The 22,085-nt window shown below is 44.7% G+C and overlaps 1 protein-coding gene across 1 annotated transcript in view; it reads right to left on the reverse strand.

Moving 5' to 3' along the window:
* slc7a1a (solute carrier family 7 member 1a) overlaps positions 1 to 22,085 on the reverse strand; it is a gene marked incomplete at both ends in the record, with an annotated part of 58,434 nt that overhangs the window by 20,745 nt on the left and 15,604 nt on the right. Inside the window, 4 exons of the mRNA XM_083657242.1 lie at positions 2,847 to 2,983; positions 8,095 to 8,317; positions 13,119 to 13,252; positions 14,435 to 14,609. Coding sequence (XP_083513368.1) covers positions 2,847 to 2,983; positions 8,095 to 8,317; positions 13,119 to 13,252; positions 14,435 to 14,609 — 669 coding nt within the window. The remainder of the gene's footprint in view (positions 1 to 2,846; positions 2,984 to 8,094; positions 8,318 to 13,118; positions 13,253 to 14,434; positions 14,610 to 22,085) is intronic.

The raw sequence follows: 22,085 nt of genomic DNA on the forward strand, positions 1-22,085 counted from the left end.
GTTTATTTAAAGAAAAACATTTTGGCTAGTTGAAATTAATTGGCTCGTAACTTTAAAATCTAGCAGCCATATTGGCTGGTGATAAAAAAAAAAGTTGAATCTCAAACCCTGCAGTGAGAGCAGGTGGTGACATAGGAGTGAGAAAAGGAGCAAATATATGATTGTTAAGACTGAATACTGACATCACAACCGTCTAATCCTAATGTTAATTTAAAATGAGATATTCCTATATGAATCTGGCTTCAAACGACCAAAATCTTTATATGATGATAATAATAATAATCAATGATGGTGGTTCACAGACGTGTGTGTGTGGGGGGGGGGGGGGACACGCCCCCCCGACACGCCCCCCGGCCCCCCCAAGTTCAGATGCGTTCCGCTATCCCTGGATGAAGCCCACCAATATGTTTTTATATTCTCGTCATGGATATGACACAAATATCAACATGCAATAATAACACATAAGAAACATACAGTCCTTCCCAACAAACACATAAAGAGATGTGTTTTGGTAGTCATCACAACTGTGTCTGCTACAAAAACAACCCTTTTCAAGGGGAAGGAAGTCATATGAAGAGTTGAGTTGTGGTCACAGGTCCTTAACCTCACCTCCTTAACCAGGACCTGTTTACCTGACGCTGCCAGACCGCTCCCCTCTGGCAGCGTCAGGTAAACAGGTCTTGGTTGTGACAGCTATTCTGTCATTGCTGTTGTAGATGTTTTTTCCTCCAATTAGCATCCTTTGATATTGTGTTTTGTCAGTCAGTCAGCTGAGAGGAGCAGGTTATAGCTGACCTCAACAGTCATTAGCTGTGTTTCCATTACAGTTTTTCGCAAAATAATTGCGATATTTCTACAACTTCGACAATGTACAATTGCGACTTGTAGGCGTTTCCATTGAAGTTGAGTTTTGGTCTGACGGAGCGCACACCTGAACGCAATTCCCATTAGCCTACCAGCAGCTGCCTGCCACAGTGGATCTGCCCCATATCCCGTCCCCTGCATGCTCAAATCCAACCAATGGTCAATGCAAATCACAACATGAAGTTACAACGCATATAAACGAGCCTGATTATCAATTCAAAATAAAATGAGTCGCAAAATGTTGCTGGCTGCGGTGAATGCAGTGAGCGCGACAGGCAGAGGAAAAAAGCCTAATAGCCTAATAGCCTACAACTGGTCCGATTTAGAGATGGAGGGGGGAAAAGGCTGATTTGGTCAATAATCACAATGTTGTGTAGCTATTATAATTATAACACTGCACCTGAAACGTGTGTAATGTATTACTCACAGTCACTGTATTCACTTCAGTCAGGAGCACGCACCGCACCGGTGTGTGCTTGCTTTTCATCCCCTTATCTCGCGCTGTGCCAAATGCGCGCACACAGGCAGCCTGTCACCATGGACCGATTTCTGCCATTAAACATTATCTATTTTATATATTTGCATAACACTCGTCTTTCTGCTAGTGTTGCTTCAAAGTTTTCCATTGCTGCGGAGGTTTTGCCACGGCTTATCGAACCGTTTCTTCCTCATTTTTCGCTGCTTTTCCAAAGCAGAATGGGTCACATGACGTGCTAATGCGAAAAAACTGTTTCCATTACACTTTTGCGATAAACTGCTATATCGACACGTCTGAAAAACCACCTCATGAGAGCGCAAAAACGTTTTGCGATATTTGGGAGGTTTTTCGAAATTTACGTGTTTCCATTACCCAATTTCTATTGCGATATTTAGATTTTGCGCATTTCTGAGGGTAATGGAAACACGACTATTGATGTTGTGTTGTGTCACTCAGTCAGCTGAGAGGAGCAGGTTATAGCTGACCTCAACAGTCATTGATGTTGTGTTGTGTCACTCAGTCAGTCAGCTGAGAGGAGCAGGTTACAGCTGACCTCAACAGTCATTGATGTTGTGTTGTGTCACTCAGTCAGTCAGCTGAGAGGAGCAGGTTACAGCTGACCTCAACAGTCTTTGATGTTGTGTTGTGTCACTCAGTCAGCTGAGAGGAGCAGGTTATAGCTGACCTCAACAGTCTTTGATGTTGTGTTGTGTCAGTCAGTCAGCTGAGAGGAGCAGGTTACAGCTGACCTCAACAGTCATTGATGTTGTGTTGTGTCACTCAGTCAGCTGAGAGGAGCAGGTTACAGCTGACCTCAACAGTCATTGATGTTGTGTTGTGTCACTCAGTCAGCTGAGAGGAGCAGGTTATAGCTGACCTCAACAGTCTTTGATGTTGTGTTGTGTCAGTCAGTCAGCTGAGAGGAGCAGGTTACAGCTGACCTCAACAGTCTTTGATGTTGTGTTGTGTCACTCAGTCAGCTGAGAGGAGCAGGTTATAGCTGACCTCAACAGTCTTTGATGTTGTGTTGTGTCAGTCAGTCAGCTGAGAGGAGCAGGTTACAGCTGACCTCAACAGTCTTTGATGTTGTGTTGTGTCACTCAGTCAGCTGAGAGGAGCAGGTTACAGCTGACCTCAACAGTCATTGATGTTGTGTTGTGTCACTCAGTCAGCTGAGAGGAGCAGGTTATAGCTGACCTCAACAGTCTTTGATGTTGTGTTGTGTCACTCAGTCAGCTGAGAGGAGCAGGTTACAGCTGACCTCAACAGTCTTTGATGTTGTGTTGTGTCACTCAGTCAGCTGAGAGGAGCAGGTTACAGTTGACCTCATCAGTATACCACTGTGATAAAGAATGTTGGGAAAATACCACATGCACATCATCTCATGCATATCTTCTCTCCTTTTCCACTTCTCCATCCCTCTTTCCCATTCCTGTCTCTCCCCTCTCTCGTCTTTTTCCATCTCCCTCCCCATCCCCATTTTTCATGCGCGTGTGCCTCTTACCAGACATAACCCCGGCGGCCATAGTGGAGGTTATGGGGGCCTTCCTCTCGCTGACACGGGATAGGAAGGAGAAGAGCAGGCCATCCCGCGCCATGGCAAAGATGATACGGGGGAGGGGGAACATGGAGCCCAGCAGACTGGGGGTGGCATGGGGGAGGTGGAACATCAAGTTGGGGTAATTGGTAGGTGCAGGGTAAAGTGCAAGGGGAGAAGATGAACAGAAAGGGGCCAGTAGGGAAGAACAGGAGAACATTAGAGAAGGGTTACGAGTATGATTAGTAAGATAGGGCTTTCAGAGTTGGGCTTAAAGAAGTGAATGGGGATATCAGACTGCTTGTACTGTAGAGCAGCATGGACATTGTGCTAAACCCAGGCGACTCTCCCCCTTCAATGGCAAAGATGGTGCTCCACATGCTGTTCATCTGTGCTCCACATGCTGTTCATCTAGATGGTGCTCCACATGCTGTTCATCTCTGTTCCAATGCAGGGTGGAACACATGACTTCAGCTCTGCAGAGAGCACAACGTTGACTGACTCTGGACCATGCAGTTTAGTTTGGTTTTGATAACTCTAAACCAGTGGTTCCCAACCACCGGGCCGCGGACCGGTACCGGGCCGCAACGCATTTGGTACCGGGCCGTGAGCGCGGTCAAAAAAATATATTTTTTATTTTTTACAAACTTTTTATTTTTTACAAACTACAAACATAAATAAACGTCAACTTGAAACTATGTTTCAACTACCACACAGCCTATAATATTATAGCCTATGTTTATTTAAAAAAAGAAAAAAGAAAAGAAAAAATTAAAATTGACAACCGGTCCGGGACTTTTTTTTCCATCAATCTACCGGTCTGCGGCACAAAAAAGGTTGAGAAACCCTGCTCTAAACCACCATGCCCTGAACTGACGTCTCTTCAAGTCTATTAAAGAAGAATGTTAAGCCACTGACCCAGGTTAGGATGATGAGGATGACATACTCTAGTTTTAATCTGGACTGCCAGAACTTAACCAACTGAAACGTGCACTGGCCATGTAAGAGAAGATCAAAGTCTTATATTTCACCACCGATACCCATTGCTTCAGTCCACTCTGACATTATGACCATTTAGTGATGCCCTTTTCACACTCATGTGCTGAGTTGACTTGCAGGTTCTTTCAAACACAGTTTGGCAGGTGAGAGCATCTCAACCTGGCACACCAGCATGAAAGAAGGATGAGGGGTGTTGCTTTTTAACATGCGTGGTTAGTGTCTCACCTGCCACTATGCCAGAGGGGAGGGTTGCATGCAAGGGAGCTGGAAGGTGGGTGCTGAGGGTGCTGCAGCACCCCCTGGTGGCAAGAGATGGGATTTTTGAAATTGTTGGATTTGGCTGTCTTGTGTTTATACCACCAACAAAATGCATTAAAAAACAGTTTGTGCTTCTCAGCTCTAATTTTATTTCATACGCGCTCTCTTCAAAAGTGTTTGATTTTCATCATATTCTGGTTTTCCATAATAATAATAATAAGTTCAGTGTTTATGCCTGTGTTGCTGTCTGTTGTAGTGTAAAACGACTAAAGGGAGAGCAGGTGCTTACATGAAAGTGAGTGAGAAAAGGAGAAGATACTGAATAATGACATCACAACAGTATAATCCTAATGTTAATTTAAAATTAAATATTCTTCTAAATATGGATGAAAGTCCAAAAAATGTCAAATTGTCTTCCTTACAGCACCCCCTACCTAAAAGTACTTCCAGCGCCACTGGTTGCATGTTAGTGTCTCACCTGCCACTATGCCAGAGGTGAGGGTTGCATGTTAGTGTCTCACCTGCCACTATGCCAGAGGTGAGGGTTGCGGTTAGCGGGGGGTTTTGGTGTGCGGGGGCTGATCTCCGCCATGAACTTGAATAGCAGCCCATCATCGGCCATAGCCCAGATCACCACAGGGCATGGGGAACATAGCACCCAGCAGGCTACCAGGGGGAAGACCAGGATATGTAGTACGCAGGCACAAACACTTCAACATGAACACCAGCATACACTCACACCCACCAGGATATACAGTGAACACAAACATGTGAAAACAGACACCAGATCACAGCTAACATACATTGAGCATATACAGTAGTAGCATACACACAAAATAAGAATTATTATGCCATGCAGGATCAAGTTCAAAATAGCACGTCAACCGGAATGGCAATATGTATTCATATCTGCATTACAACAACTGAGCACTAAATATATGATGTTTATAATAATCCAGAAGCATTAAAAACATGGTGTCAGATGATAGGGCTGGGCGATATGGACCAAAAATTATATCTCTGTACTTTTTAGGCTGAATACACAATATATATCTGTGTATTTTCTGTGAAGTGGGCTAAATGTTCAGTTGTAAGTCAAAGGCACATGTGAGATGTGACAGGCACTTTTATTAAAGCAAGACTGTAATCAAAATAAAAAGACAGCAAATACTGCAAAAACAGGGTTTCCTTCCCTGACTACACCACAGCTCAGTTTCATTTTTCAAATATGCAGACGACACCACCATAACTGGACTCATCACCAACAATAATGAAGATCACTACCGGAACCAAGTGGCCCAAGCGGTCACTTGGTGCCAGGACAACAACCTACAACTCAACACCTCCAAAACCAAAGAACTCATCACAGACTTCCGACGGAATCCACCCCCCAAGACACCCCTCCACATCTCCGGACAACCCATAACCACCACAGACACATACAAATTCCTGGGCACCCACATCAGCAACACACTCAAATGGGACAATAACACCGGTCCCCAATCTGCTCCTCCAGTTCTATACAGCCATGCTAGAAAGCATCCTCACCTCATCCATAACCATCTGGTACGGCAACCTGGACAGTAACTAGTAGTCACGCAACAAACTCCAACGAATAATAAAAAAAGCTTCAAAAATTATAGGTATCCCACTCCCATCACTAGACACTCTCCACCATAAACGGACAATCACACGAGCACAAAAAATTGTTTCTGACCCATCTCACCCAGCCAATCACCTGTTCCAACTGTTGCCCTGTGGACGGCGCTACAGATCAATTTCCACCAAAACAACACGATTCAAAAACAGTTTTTTCGCCACTGCCATCAGGTTTCTGAACTCCACTCACCTCTGAAATCTCACTGCACACCTCTCCAGCAATGTATGTTGAATGTTCTGTATTTATGTTGCCATATGTCTGTCTATGTACTGTAATGTCTCATGCTGACACAATATTAATGTGCTTAACAATTGCTGTACCGAAAGCAAATTCTGTCGACTTGTTGTGCAGTCCTTAATAAATGAATCTGAATCTACACAAAATATTTTCACAATGGGATTTTTGATTCATAATCATCAGTATGAATCCCCGCTCCCTCCCAGCTGCTGTCTTGTGTCCTTGGGCAAGACACTTAACACTCCTTTCTCCCGATGGTGTGTAGGCACCCTGCGTGGTAGCCTGCCGCCATTGGTGTATGAATGGGTGAATGTAGACTATCTACTGATTGTAAAGCGCTTTGGATAAAAGCGCTATATAAATGCAGGCCATTTATATAAATGCAGGCCATATCAGTAATGTGGATATAATGAATAAGTGGTTAAAGGCAAATAATAGAACAGCTTAGAGCAGTCTGGTAAATTCAGAAAATGCATCACTTTACACTGTAATGCAGCCTTTAAAACCAGGAAACACTTAAGCCATATCACAATATTCTATGCAAAATCTAAGTTGATATAGTCTCATAGCACAATATTGATACTGTATATCGATATTGCCCAGCCTTATCAGATAAAAAAATAAAATAAAATAAAAATCTGATAGCATGAGTTAGTAGTCGGGTTTCCATCCACCTGTCTTTATGCAAAATTTCAATTTGCGCATAGAAAAACTGAGTGGAAACGCTGCAAAATGCAGGGGGAAAAAATCCAAATATCGCAAAAACTTTTTCACACTTGGGGGATGTGGACAAGTTGGCCGTATCGATAAATGGTAATGCGATAAATGCAGTGGAAACAGATGAAGTGAATCTTCCGTCGTCTCTCCATTCAAAACCCACACAGTTTCATGTTGACATGTCAGCGTAGCCGACACTAAATAGAGCTACACTTGTAAGGTAAATAAAGGTAAATACGTGGTGTGTTTAAACAGAAGACTGGGATTAATGCGACTCACTTCTGGAATTGTTCCGTGGATTATAATGTTATGCTTGCAGTTGAAGAGTAGCGCCTGGTAATCCAGAAATGGCATTTTATGGTCTATGTACCTTTGTAGATCATCAAGAAACTTTAAATTAATAACATACCGTAAATTCCGGACTATAAGGCGCACCGGACTATAAGCCGCGGGTGTTTTAATGGTTTTTTTTTTTTTTTTTTGTGTTTTAATGTTTAATTACCATATGTAAGGGTTCATGCACAGAGGGGATTGTCGGGAAAGAGATGGCTGTTTGAGGAAGCTCCCATTTATTAACATTTCAACAAAACAACATAACACAACACCACCTGTGTTGTTTTTTACAGTGCACACAGTGTCCGCGGTGTGGTGAAAAGAGGGCAAGAGAGGAAATTAAATCAGAAGTGGATTTATAGTTAGAAAGAGTGCTAAAAAAGAGAGATTTTTTTTTTTTTTTTTTTTTTTAAAAATCCATAGATAAGCCGCACCGTTATATAAGCCGCAGGGGCCAAAAAAGGCCAAAAAACGGGAAAAAAGCCGCGGCTTATAGTCCGGAATTTACGGTAGATGTGTTTAATAGAGTTGGGTCACTGCCTGCCTGCATGTATTGGGTCTAGCAGCAGAGCAGCAGAGGCAGACAGCCTCAAATACGAGGTGATTGACAGCTCTATAATTCGCATAATAGCAGCGGATGGAAACGCGCATTATTTCACATTTTCTTTTGACGACTTTCTGAAAATTTTAATTTGCGATCACTTTGGATGGAAACCCAACTACGGTTACATAAGAATGGCCTAGATTCATGGTGCAATGTATTCTTAGAAATGTCTGCTCATATTTTAAGCAGAGGATCAAATGCCCTCCTGAGTTAAATATAGACTCATACACAAGCGTGCGCGGACGCACGCGCACACACACACACACACACACCCTCCCCACCCACCCACACGGACTGTGAAGACATATGAGCAAATGAGCACATGTGCATGTTGTGTGTATGTATGAGCATGCAGGTAAGGAGACTAAGGATGAATGGCTGCACATAGTGCATGTGAGTGTGTTTACCTAGTGGACAGAGCGCAGAGTGAGCCTACAGCCACAGCATATTTGGCTCCTCCCCAGCCCACATGTTTGAAAGCTACAGGCAGAGGGCTGTTGCTGTCCAGCAGGTAGTACGGCATCATGAGGGTCAGGGCCGCAGAAACGCCAAAGTAGGCCACAAAGCAGATGAGTAGAGAGGAGACGATGCCAATAGGGATGGCTCTCTGGGGGTTCTTCACCTCTTCACCTGCGGGGGGCAGAGGAGATGGACAGTGGTGTTAAAGTTGTCAAGCTCACCTTTTAACAGGAACACCACGCATGCATGGACACATTACCCCTGTACTGGCCTCCCTCCACTGGCTGCCTGTATGTTTTAGGATTAGGGATGTCCGATATTATCGGCCTACCGATATTATCGGCCGATATTAGCATAAAAAATTAATATCGGAAAATATCGGTATCGGTTTTCATGCAGATATTTTTATTTTTATTTATTTTTAATACAGGGGGAGTCTCACTGAGAGCAATGCTCTCTTTTTCAGGAGTGCCCTGTTCACATTCACGCACACATTCATACCTGGAAGCTGACCAGTACAACCACAGTCTGATCTGTTGGCCACTGAGCAGCTCCACTGGAGCGGTTGGGGTTAAGGGCCTTGCTCAAGGGCACCTCAGTGGTGGTAATGAGGGAGGGCCAAGCGCTGCCTTTTCACTTTCCCCACCCAGATTTATCCTGCCGGTCCCGGGGATTGAACCGACGAAAGAAAAGCCTGCTTATATCGGTATCGGTTGATATCGGTTGATATCGGTATCGGAAATTAAGAGTTGGACATTATCGGATATCGGATATCGGTAAAAAAGCCAATATCGAACATCCCTATTTAGGATTCATTTGAACATTTTATTGTTTGCCTTTAAATCGCTAAATGGGTTAGCTTCAACTTATCTATTAGGGATGGGCATCGAATTTCGAATTTTCGAATAATCGTTGTTATTATCAAGGTCGACTTTTATTATTGACAAATTCGGAAAAAAAAAAAATTGTGAGTGAAATGTTGCATTGTCTCCATTTTTTTTTCGAATTTCGATTAAAAGCCGACTTTGGCCAGCGAATTTCTAATAGTGTTTTTGCTAGAAATGCCCATCCCTATTATCTATCTGAGCTTTTTACAACCTTATGTACCATCGAGGTCACTCAGGTCCGCTGCCCAGTCACTCACTTCTGGCCGTCCCCAAAGGCAAGGCTGAAGCTCAGGGGAGATTGCGCTTTTGCAGTTGCAGCCCCCAAACTGTGGAACGAGCTGCCTCTGGCATGTTAGGCTGGCTCCTACGCTGCCCGTTTTTAAATCTCGCCTCAGAACACACCTTAAGGGGACATTCACACCAAAAGGGTTTTTGGAGCTGCCAGCACCGTTCTGCAATTCATTCTCTATGTAAGGACGACGCTAAACGTGCTCCTCTTTCAAGGAACGCAGTTGGCATTTAGCGCTGGTGGCATCTTTTGTTTTTGGGGGAGCGCTCTGGGCGTTTTTAAGCTGAAAAAGTCGAACATTTGGAGGAAAAGCGTGCTGCTCCGTCTTTTCCACTCCTCCTACCTTTTGAGGAGTGGGGTTGAGGGATCCTCAACCTCTGCTGCTGCCAGAATTGGCAATAATCTGGCTTTCATGTTGACAGTCAACAACATCAAACTAGCTGGCTACCATCCGTTTGGTCGTTGTGTCCTGATCTGTACTGCGCGCGACTGCAGGGGAAAACAAAACGAAGCGCAAAAAAACGCTCCGTGTGCTGTGTTTTGTGCACAATGGAAGCGCTCTCGACATGATTTCCATAGCGTTCTTCCTGAAAAAAGCTTTTTGTGATTAGTCGTTTTTTGTGACTAATTTGTGAACAGTTGCTATGCAGCTCTGTTTGGTGATGAATATACATTTTTAACACAAGGCTTGAGCACATTCCAAATGATACACATTCAATTAATTTGGTTCATTTTGTCTTCTTTTTAAATTATGTTTTCGTTTTCTTATTTTCAGACAAATTAGAGTATGGTGTTGTTTTACCTGCTGACGGTTTCGGCTGTAACTACAGCCTTCTTCAGAGCTGTCGTCTGACTTCCTGGTGATGACGTGTTATACACATTGTTCCTATTTTATGGTGCCAAGCAGCAAATGTGGAAAGCTGTGCAAATAGATGTATTAAGCAATATTTGGTGTGATATTTTGCAACAAATTCAACAAGGAGCTTATTTTTCCTGCACTCCCAGAAGACTGAAACAGCCAACTATTCAGCTGCAGGCGATTATGCAACAGCTCTCCTTTAGAGAGAACACTCCGGTCTTGTTCTGCAGTGAAATCACATCGTGATGATGGGGTGTATATAAAGCTGTCTGGATCCTGTCCCGTACAGCGACACGCTGATTAGAAGGCCAGGGGTCACAAATATAAAAGGCGTGAGGTGTGTGTGTTTGTGTGTGTGTGTGTGTGTGTGTGCGCGCGTGCGACTGTGTGTGTGTGTGTGTGTGTGTGTGTGTGTGTGCATGTGTGTGTGTGTGGTGGTGGTGGGGGGTTCTGCCACTGTATTGGCAGAGGTTTTTATCGATGAATATGTCAGATCAAGATGTGCGGTGTAAGGGGGGCGAATAATGGCGTAACGTCAACTACAACTGTAATCCAGAATAAACACATACCAATGACATACGTAGTGGCTTTGGGCTTCCTGAGTGTGTATGAAACATACACAGGCCCAGGGTAAATATGACTCCAGCCAATCACAAGTCAGGAAATGGAGGGGTGGGAAAAGGCATGGGGACCTGAGAGGAGGAACGCTATGCTCAGATGCTTTTGTAAACGTTCCCCTCTATTGCAACCCAAAGGCCTCGAGCAGAGTGAACAGATCAGAGACTACAGGAAACCTCTGATCAACCCATACGCACACACACAGTGGTACAAGTTTAGGTTAGTAATTTTTTTTTTTTTTTTTTTAGAAAGAGAGAGAACAAAGTTAGATCAAGACAGACAGACAGACAGACACACACACACACACACACACACACACACACACACACAGAAACACACACGGACACACACACACACACACACACACACACGGAAACACACACAGACAGACAGACACACACACACACACACACACATACACACACACACGGTGAGTTCAGATCAGTGTAGAAAAACATGGGGAACAACTTACCTCTCAGCCCCACATCATTATTTACCCCGCGGCTCTGACTTGCGTCACAAGAGCTTGACGCTGTGCCAGGAGGCGATCTGGGCCAAACACAGCAAACTGCATTTCTTTCTCACTATACCCTGCCCTCTATACCCTGCCCTCTATACCCTGCCTCTATACCCTGCCCTCTATACCCTGCCCTCTATACCCTGCCCTCTATATACCCTGCCCTCTATACCCTGCCCTCTATACCCTGCCTCTATACCCTGCCCTCTATACCCTGCCCTCTATACCCTGCCCTCTATACCCTGCCTCTATACCCTGCCCTCTATACCCTGCCCTCTATACCCTGCCCTCTATACCCTGCCCTCTATATACCCTGCCCTCTATACCCTGCCCTCTATATCCTGCCCTCTATACCCTGCCCTCTATACTCTATATACCCTGCCCTCTATATACCCTGCCCTCTATATACCCTGCCCTCTATACCCTGCCCTCTATATACCCTGCCCTCTATATACCCTGCCCTCTATATACCCTGCCCTCTATACCCTGCCTCTATACCCTGCCTCTATACCCTGCCCTCTATACCCTGCCTCTATACCCTGCCCTCTATACCCTGCCCTCTATACCCTGCCCTCTATATACCCTGCCCTCTATACCCTGCCCTCTATACCCTGCCCTCGTATGCAATACTCCTGGATGTTTAGACAAGCTGGGGATAGAAATGACCCCCCCCCCCCAGATCTAATTACACTACCCCCCAAACTGAACCATGAGCCAATGGAGGGGGTACGAGATACGGAGCAGGATTGGAATAGGGCCAATGAAGGTGTTTTCTGGCTTTGTCCTGCACTGACCTGTGGTAGCGATCCAGCACTGACCTGTGGTAGCGATACAGCACTGACCTGTGGTGGCGATACAGCACTGACCTGTGGTGGCGATACAGCACTGACCTGTGGTAGCGATACAGCACTGACCTGTGGTAGCGATACAGCACTGACCTGTGGTGGCGATACAGCACTGACCTGTGGTGGCGATACAGCACTGACCTGTGGTAGCGATACAGCACTGACCTGTGGTAGCGATACAGCACTGACCTCTGGTGGCGATACAGCACTGACCTGTGGTAGCGATACAGCACTGACCTGTGGTAGCGATACAGCACTGTGCTGTGGTGGCGATACAGCACTGACCTGTGGTAGCGATACAGCACTGACCTCTGGTAGCGATACAGCACTGACCTGTGGTGGCGATGCAGCACTGACCTGTGGTGGCGATACAGCACTGACCTGTGGTAGCGATACAGCACTGACCTGTGGTAGCGATACAGCACTGTGCTGTGGTGGCGATACAGCACTGACCTGTGGTGGCGATGCAGCACTGACCTGTGGTAGCGATACAGCACTGACCTCTGGTAGCGATACAGCACTGACCTGTGGTAGCGATACAGCACTGACCTGTGGTGGCGATACAGCACTGACCTGTGGTAGCGATACAGCACTGACCTGTGGTAGCGATACAGCACTGTGCTGTGGTGGCGATACAGCACTGACCTGTGGTGGCGATACAGCACTGTGCTGTGGTGGCGATACAGCACTGACCTGTGGTAGCGATACAGCACTGACCTGTGGTGGCGATGCAGCACTGACCTGTGGTGGCGATACAGCACTGACCTGTGGTAGCGATACAGCACTGACCTGTGGTGGCGATACAGCACTGACCTGTGGTGGCGATGCAGCACTGACCTGTGGTGGCGATGCAGCACTGACCTGTGGTGGCGATACAGCACTGACCTGTGGTAGCGATACAGCACTGACCTGTGGTAGCGATACAGCACTGACCTCTGGTGGCGATACAGCACTGACCTGTGGTGGCAATGCAGTCGAAGCCCACGAAGGCGTAGAAACAGGTGGCAGCGCCCGATAGGACACCTGAGACACCAAACGGCATAAACCCGCCTACTCCCAAACTCTCCCTGGTTGGCAGCAACTCTGTTATACTGAGACAACAAGGGTGAAAAAAAAACATACATTGACACAAAGTCATTATTTATTTTAAAGGAACAGTTTGCCCAAAAATGAAAATTCAGTCATTATCTATCTACTCACCCCCATGCCGATGGAAGGGCGGGTGAAGTTTTTTAGTGCCGAAAATATTTGTGGAGTTTCGCAGCAAAACACCCTTGCAGAATTCTCCTAACAATTGAAGTGGATGGGGTCCAACTTTCAAACATAAAAAAAAAAAAAAAAAAAAAAAAAAAAGAAAAAAACAGAAGGAAGAAAACAAACGGAGCCATGTGGACTTGAAAAGACATAATAATTAGCCCTGTTTTTAGCCGAAATCGTTACTGTAGCTAGCCACGCGCTCCAAGAAGGTGTAGTCCAGTTACAGTGCAGATTTCAGCTAAAACAGGGTGTACATGACTGTAGAAAAGGCTCCAAAAGGCCCCACCATCAGGCCTGTTCGTGGGGTAACGCTCACGAACCGCAGCCATGCCCGCGACCCAACGATGATGTCAGAGTTCACCCTGTGAGGTCATCGGTGATGTCAGAGTTTCCCCGGTGAGGTCATCGGCGATGTCAGACGGTCTAGGCTCTCTCTTGACTGTGTGATGTCAGATGTGACCTTGTGAGGTCATCAATGATGTCATACCTCATGTGACCTTGTGACATCATCAATGATGTCATACCTCGATGTGTGGGGGTATAAAAGCGATGTTCTACTATGCTATGCTATCTCTCTGCTACCTGCTAGCTACCTATCTCTCTCGGCTATCTGCTAGCTATCTATCTCTACTACTCTGTATGTTGCGATCTGCCTGATACTTCTGCCTGATATCCCAAATAAAAGCCTGAAAGACATCTCTGTGGTTCTAACCAATCACTCGTTGCGAGCTCTTACCTAGGATCCAGCGAAACTCAACAAACTTCCTTACAATGGCATCTAGAAGAATTCTGCAACAGTGTTTTGCTGTGAAACTCCACAAATGTTTTGTGGACTAAAAAACTTCACTCGCCCTTCCATCGGCATGTGGGTGAGTAGATAATGAAGGGCCAAATAACAAATGTCTTATAGAACAGCTACATTGTGCTCAGGACTGAGCACAATGTAGCTCAACTTCCGTCTGCTGAGTAGGCAGGTGAAACAAGTTGAGTAATAGGTATGATGATCCAGGGCTTACTTGCTGGAGTTGCTGGAGTTACTGGCATGTAGAATCTCGTCAGGGTCTAGCTGCCAGTTCTTCAGGGTGCCTTTAACCAGTCCAGAGACCACCATGAACAACAAGACCAGGATGTTGATGCATGTGAACACCTTGTTCACCATTGCTGACTCTTTCACTCCGAATGCCAGCAGACCTGACGGGAGGAGAGAAGTCAGGGAAGACTGGTGAATACATTTGACTTGTTACACCAGCTCTGCACACTCTAAAGCCCATTTTAGACTGGCCAAAAATCCCACTAATATCCTCAAACTAGTGGCATTTTCTTCAGTCTAAAAGTTTCCAAGCCGGTTGTCGGAGAGCACACTATCTCATGCCTTTTGGTTCTGCCCTTCACTAACAGGATTCTGGGCCAAAATATTTGACTGGTATTCTAAAGCCTACAAAATAACCCTTCAGCCAGAGGCAGAGCTCGCCATCTTCGGCTGCTCGGACTCTTCTCTGAATTTCCCTACGGCGGTGCAACAGTCTCTGACACAGGGGACAACTGTTGCCAAGAAACTTTTCCTGAAGGAATGGAAATCCCCCTCTTCACCCTCTTTTCAATTGTGGCTGACGGATATGACCTCTGTTATATGGATGGAGAGACTTAGGTTCTTGAGGACCAACTCACTTAATAAATTATTGGTTATTTGGGACCCATTTTTAGCCTACCTCAGTGAGGCTGGGGGCGACGGGTGACTTGCCTACGATATGTCCTGCAAGCATGTAGATAGATACAGTACGTTGTGCAACTGGTAGTATGATACAATACTGAGTGTTAAGAATATATGTATTTGTGGGGGCGCTCGTGAGCAGTAATGGAGTAAGACGTGCTTTGTCGGAGCTCCGTGTTGTCTCCTCCATTTCATTATAAACATTCTGCACCTGAACATTATTTTTCGCCAGTCTGCTGTCTGAGCTGTTTCTTAACCGGTCGGAGCTAGTTTTACATCATGCCAACACGAAGGGACGCTAAGGAATCTCTCCAGCAGCCGAAGCAGTCGTCTCCTGGTAGCAACATGGCTGCTGCAGCTAGCAACGAAGCTATATTAGCCGCCATTACCAAACGAGCTAGCCAAAGTTCCGAAACTCGTGGACGATTTGAAGAAGTCAATGGAAGGACGCTTCGACGCAATTGAAGCATGTTTGTCCACTCTCCAGAAAGGGTGGACGACATGGACGGGACTCTCACAGCCTCGGACAACCGTATCACAGCACTGGAGTCAACTTGCAAGGAGCTACAGGTAGCTAACGGCCTCCTCAAAGCTAAAGTGAATGATCTGGAGGGTCGCTCTCGCAGGCTCAACATTAGAATTGTCGGCATAAAAGAAGGGGAAGAAGGTGGACGCCCTACGGAGTTCGTCTCGCGGCTGATCCCGGAGTTGCTTGGCCAAGAGAACTTCAATAACTCTGTCAAAATAGACCGTGCCCATCGTAGCCTGAGGCCCAAACCACTCGCTAACGATCGGCCACGAGTTATCATCGCCAAAGTCCATAACAACGACGTGATCAACATATTTCGGCTCAGCCGTGAGAGTGCACCACTGACGTACCACGGAGGAAGAGTATCGATGTTCCCTGACTACACGGCCGAAGTGATGACCCTGCGGCAGTCCTTCAACAGCGTGAAGAAGAGGCTCGTTGATGCCGGTGCTAAGTGTTCTCTGCGCTTTCCAGCCAAACTCCATGTTGCCCACAACAACGCAGTCAACGTCTTTGAGACACCAGCGGATGCTGAACGGTTTGCCAACTCCATAACAGGCCAATGACTGACGATATGTGACATCTAAATTCATATGGCGTTTGCCTTAAGATGCAGCTATATTAGACTGTTTTGATTTAGCACTTGGCCGCTTAATTCATATAACGTTATAATGAATAACAGTAGGTTTGGGAGACGGTCACGCACTTAACATTTATTTTGATACAGTATAACACTATTCACCGGGATTTCTAATTTTGTAATTACATTACTCAGTGATAAGGATTTTGTCCGGTGTGGGTAAAAAAATTTTTTTTCTTATTATTTTTTTTGATATATACTGTTTACATCAGGTATGACACTCCCATATCTTCAGGTCATGACCAAGTCTTTATACTGCTTTCACTGTATTTTTTTATTATTTTTTTAAGGTGCAGTTAATTGTTTTCTATTTTACGTATTGGAGGAGCTCACGGTGTTGTTAGTTTGGTTTGTGTGTGCGTGCACAGCTATAGTGCACTTGCTCGGTTACCCAGCAGCTTTCCCTATAGATAGAGGGATGCGCAGCCTACTTTTTGCTGCGGTTTCGGTTTGTTTTGGGGTATATGTTTATGTTGTCCACTACACTGCCAGTACTGTATATGTTACATGTCAAACTTCAGTCCCTTCTGTTTTGTCCTTTAAATGTTGGATAATCATACATTTAGACCAGGAATGAGTCCCATCACTTTTATTTCCTGGAACTGTAGAGGTCTTGGTGGGGCCCTTAAGAGAGGGAAAGTATTCACGCACTTAAAGTCCCTGTCTTCTGATATTATTTTTTTTACAGGAAACCCACATCCAACCAACAGAACAGAGACGTTTGAGATCTATATGGGTGTCACAAGTGTACCAATCCACCTTTTCTTCTAAGGCAAGAGGGGTTGCTATTCTCATCCGCAAAAATATACCGTTTGTATTCAAGTCCATGGTCACTGACCCAGGTGGGAGATATATTCTTGTTACAGGTACAATTAACAACTTTCCTTTAGCTCTCTTAAACATTTACGCCCCTAACTTTGACAGCCCTGATTTTTTCTGTAAAGTGTTCAATCTTGTTGCCGAATACAACAATCATAATATAATCACTGGCGGGGACTTTAACTGCTATTTTGATTCTAAATTAGACCGATCCTCAACCAAAGTGCCTTCAACATTAAAATCTGTCCCAGTTCTTAACGAACTTGCAAAATCAATGGACCTAGTTGACATAGTATGGAGGGTGCAGCACCCCTCAGAGAAGCATTATTCTTTTTTCTCTCCTGTACACGGCACCTTTACCAGAATAGACTATTTTCTAGTTAACTCTAACCTCATTTCAAATGTAATCAATTCAACTTATCATAGTATCTTAGTTTCCGACCACGCCCCTCTTGCAGTGAAAATAGATTTCAACCTCCAAGCACCTCACTATAATTGGAAATATAACCCTTCTCTCCAATCAGATGAGTCTTTCCGTGATTACATAGTAGCCAAAATCTCAGATTTTCTGCTCATAAATGACAATAGCGCAGTCTCAGATTCAATCCTTTGGGAGACGTTTAAGGCAGTGATGAGGGGTCACATCATCTCGTACCAATCCTCTAGTAAAAGGTCCAGGCTGAGGCGTCTTTCTGACATCGAGGCTGAGTTGTCCGCGTTGGAAGATACTTACCGCAACACAAACTCCGAGGACACCCTTAATGCCATCTTAAAAATTAAATATGAGTACAACCATATTCTTGGGGAACAGGTTGGAATCTATATCCGTAAGCTTAAACAGAAGCATTTTGAGTTGGGTGATAAAGCCGATAGAATGCTCGCCAGACAGTTGAAAGGTGTACAAGCTGATCGGGCGATACATAAAATTTCTTCTCCCACTGGACAGCTGATAACTGATCCTAAGTCAATCAATGACACTTTTTTTACTTTTTATAGTCAGTTATATTCTTCTAAATCTAAAGCCACTGATGCGGATGTAGCTGATTTTCTAAATGAGCTCGACATTCCAGTTCTTAGTGAAGATGCAATTCAGGATATGGACTCTGATTTTACGCTGGACGAAATCAGAACTGCCATTCGCTCCTTTCCTAATTGCAAGGCCTGCGGCCCGGATGGGTTTGGAATAGAATTTTACAAAGCACATATAGACACAATCGCCCCCCTTGTACTCCGGATGGTAAATTGCTCTGTGAAAGATGGTATTTTTCCTAGTACTTTATATGATGCTCACATCTGTCTATTATTGAAAAAAGGCTGCGATGACACTAATGTGACGTCCTATCGTCCTTTAAGCTTATTAAATAGTGATCAAAAGATTATCGCGAAAGTTTTAACAAACCGTTTAAACAAACACATTGGTACTTTAATCCACTCTGATCAAACCGGGTTCATCCCGGAGAGATGCCCCTTCTCTAACACCCGACGCTTGTTGAATACAATGTACTCCACTAAACTACCCCACTCTGCTGTTATCTCGTTGGATGCGCAGCAGGCTTTTGACCAGATTGAGTGGAGGTACATGTTTGCTACACTTGAAAAGTTTGGTTTTGGCGAGAAATTTATAACTTTGATAAAAATGCTTTATGCTTGCCCCAAATCTTGTGTTCTGACTAATCACGATAGATCACCCCCGTTTTCGCTGCATCGCTCGACAGGGCTGTTGCTTTTCGCCGATGCTCTTTGCGCTCGCTCTCGAACCTCTGGCCATTGCTATTAGGGCAAGCCCCCTAATTACTGGAATAAGCTGCGGAACATCTGATAGCACCATTGGATTGTACGCAGATGATGTGATCCTGACCCTGTCAGACGTTAGGACATCCCTCTCTCCCCTTCTTGATCTGATTAGCAATTTCGGACAGCTCTCCGGGTTTACTATTAACTGGGAAAAAAGTGTATTCATGCCTTTGTCAGATGGCCTTGACTCTGTCTTCCTTGATAAGCTACCCTTTAAAATGACCACTAATCACTTTACGTACCTGGGGATTAATATCCCCAGAAACCCAAAGCTTCTTTTTAAACTTAACTATTTGGATCTGATTGATAAGCTCAAAACTATGATAGAGAAATGGAAACTCCTCCCCCTTTCTTTAATAGGGCGTGTCAATATTATTAAGATGGTAGTGCTCCCTAAATTTATTTATATTTTTCAGAATGTGCCACTCTTTCTCACCGCTTCCTTCTTTAAGACGCTAGATTCCATCATTATGCCCTTTATCTGGGCCTACAAGCCCCCCCGTATCTCCAAGGCGCATCTACAGAAGCCTACAGTGGAGGGTGGCCTGGGTCTCCCTGTCTTTCGACATTATTACTGGGCATGTAATGCTAGAGCATGGGTTTTCTGGAATTATTCTCCAGCTGTGAATGGTCAGTCGAGTGAAATTCACCCCAGATGGCCTGAGATTGAATCTTGCAAAGCAGTGTCACTGATTGGGTCCTCTTTAGCAGCCATTTTATTTTCCAAACCGAATGTTCCTATCAGGCAATTGAAGGACGACTTTATTCTGTGGAATTCTTTCAAGATTTTGAGGCAAATCAAGAAAGTGCTGAACCTTCCAGAACTCTCCATTTATGCCCCTATTTGTAATAATCCCTGTTTTAAGCCAGGTCTGATGGATGTTGTTTTTTCACAGTGGTCAGATAAGGGCTTGTCCAGAGTAAGGGACTTATACATTAACGAGCAATTTGCATCCTTCGCTGAACTTCAGGTGAAATTTGGTCTCCCTTCTAGTCACTTTTTCCGGAGGGTCTGGAAAGAATAAAATCATGCTCTATTAATGCTAGACTTCAACTCATTCAGTTTAAAGTCATACACCGGCTGCACTTTTCTAAGACCAAACTGAACAGAATCTTTCCTTCTGTCTCTGTTCTCTGTGACAAATGTAAATCAGGGGATGGGACCCTGGGTCATCTATTCTGGTTTTGCCCTAAACTCAAACATTTCTGGGAGCGTATTTTTCAGTTGTACAGTGAAATATATAGTACAGATTTCATTCCAGACGGTCTTGATGTGATACTGGGTTGCTCTGAACACTCTTTGACTCTTCCTCAAGCCTTACAACAAGCCCTCATGTTTGGTATGGTCATAGCAAAAAGGGTTATTCTGAGAGAGTGGAAATCAGTTTCCCCTCCTTGTTTCAAGAAGTGGTTAAATGACATGGTGTCCTGTCTATATCTTGAAGAAATTCGGTATACTCTGTCCAACACTCACCATAAGTTTATCAGAATATGGGGACCATTTATTGAACATGTTAAAAATGAGAGGAGGAGTCAACCTGTGGCTTAATTTTGCTCTGTTTTGTACTGAAAGTTGAACTGCTGGGATTTAATCTAACCTGAACTTTCCTACCCGGTCTCTGGACTTTCCTCGACTCTGCACGGATTTTTGGTTCTGTGGACTCATTCTCTGGTCTTCAACAAATCTGTGGACAAACTGGACTTTGCACTACTCTATGGACTGATATGCATATGAGCACTTTTTTGATATGGCAGTTGTCTTGTTGTTGTTTGTTTTTTTTGTTTTCCTTGTCTTGTCTTCTGTCTGATTTTGTTGTGTTAAACTCAAAAATGCTATAAATAAAATACATAAAAAAATATATATATATATGTATTTGTTTTTTTTGTTTTCTTTTCTTTCGTCCTCATGTGTATGAGCCTGTCTGTTTGCCTTGTTTGTGTGTTGTAAAAAAAAAAAAAGGCTGCTAAAATAAAATATTGAAAAAAAAAAAAAAAAGTTTCCCACTCGGGCCGTTTAGCCGATAGAGCGACCCTGCAAGTGAAGTGGGTTTTTACGCGGCGGCTCTGCTCCGGCTGGCGTTACAAATCTTGGCAGTGGTCCAACCCATGATTTTCCGACCCTGCTTCTCCCTCCGCCTGAGTTGCCGCCCCTTTTCCAGCATGAGTAAGTGAGATTCAGTGATTCCCACAGCCTGAAATTCGACTTTCTTAACGGTTAATTTAGTCCGGGAGCCAAAGGCTGTTTTTTGATTAACCTTGTTTCGTCTGATAAAGTTTTTTTCTCTGCTGATTCTTGTACCTTGGGGGTACCTATTCAAAATACAGGAGGGTGCCCGGTGAGCACCCTTGAGCATTTTTAGATATTAACCCCTTAAGTTCCAAAATCCCATAAAAATCGGCATTTATGAGATTTCATGCAAAATCAAATGCCTCAAATTTGCTTTCTCCAATGTTTATTCATAAAGGAGCTAGGATGTCATGTATAATGTAGCCTATTTGATTCCCGCGCCATGTGCCCCCCCCACCCCCAATAAAAACATGAAATAAGCAGATGACTTTTAGTCTGATAAATCACTCCCAGGTGTTGAAGTGGTGCATGTTTGCACAAGTCAGACCCTTCTCCCCCACTCCCCTCTCTCTGGCACTGTGTGTGTGTGTGTGTGTGTGTGTGTGTGTGTGTGTGTGTGTGTGTGTGTGTGTGTGTGTCTGTGTGTGTGTGTGTGTGTGTGTGTGTGTGTATGTGCGCGACTGTGTGGGTGTGTGCATGTTTCACTGGCTTTGAGCTGCGACACTTTCTGTCTCCACTCTCAATTCCTTGTACAGCCGGGGGGAGGGGTCTAGGTGCACTGCTCAAATCCTGTGTGCACATCTCGGCAGGGGAGTTTCTAGGGAGTGGCCAGGGGTGGCACTGGCCACCCCTGAAATCTAATTGGCCACCCCAAACTCCTGAGGATGCTGGCATCTGTGGCCAACAATACTGTCTTTCAGAGGCTGTAGTGGGCTTATTTTTAAGCTAGAGTGAAGTTAGGCTAAATTTTGGTGAGGGAAAACTTTCTACATCCTTCCTAAATGCCACAATCAGTGCTACCCTTTCTTGAGTCTGTGCCCCACTTGGGCCACCCAAGTCAAGATGACTGGGACACTGCATCTCGCCTCACACACATCTCGCCTCAA

This window comes from Poromitra crassiceps (assembly GCF_964638095.1).
Source record: "Poromitra crassiceps genome assembly, chromosome: 1".
Taxonomy (NCBI): Eukaryota; Metazoa; Chordata; class Actinopteri; order Beryciformes; family Melamphaidae; genus Poromitra; species Poromitra crassiceps.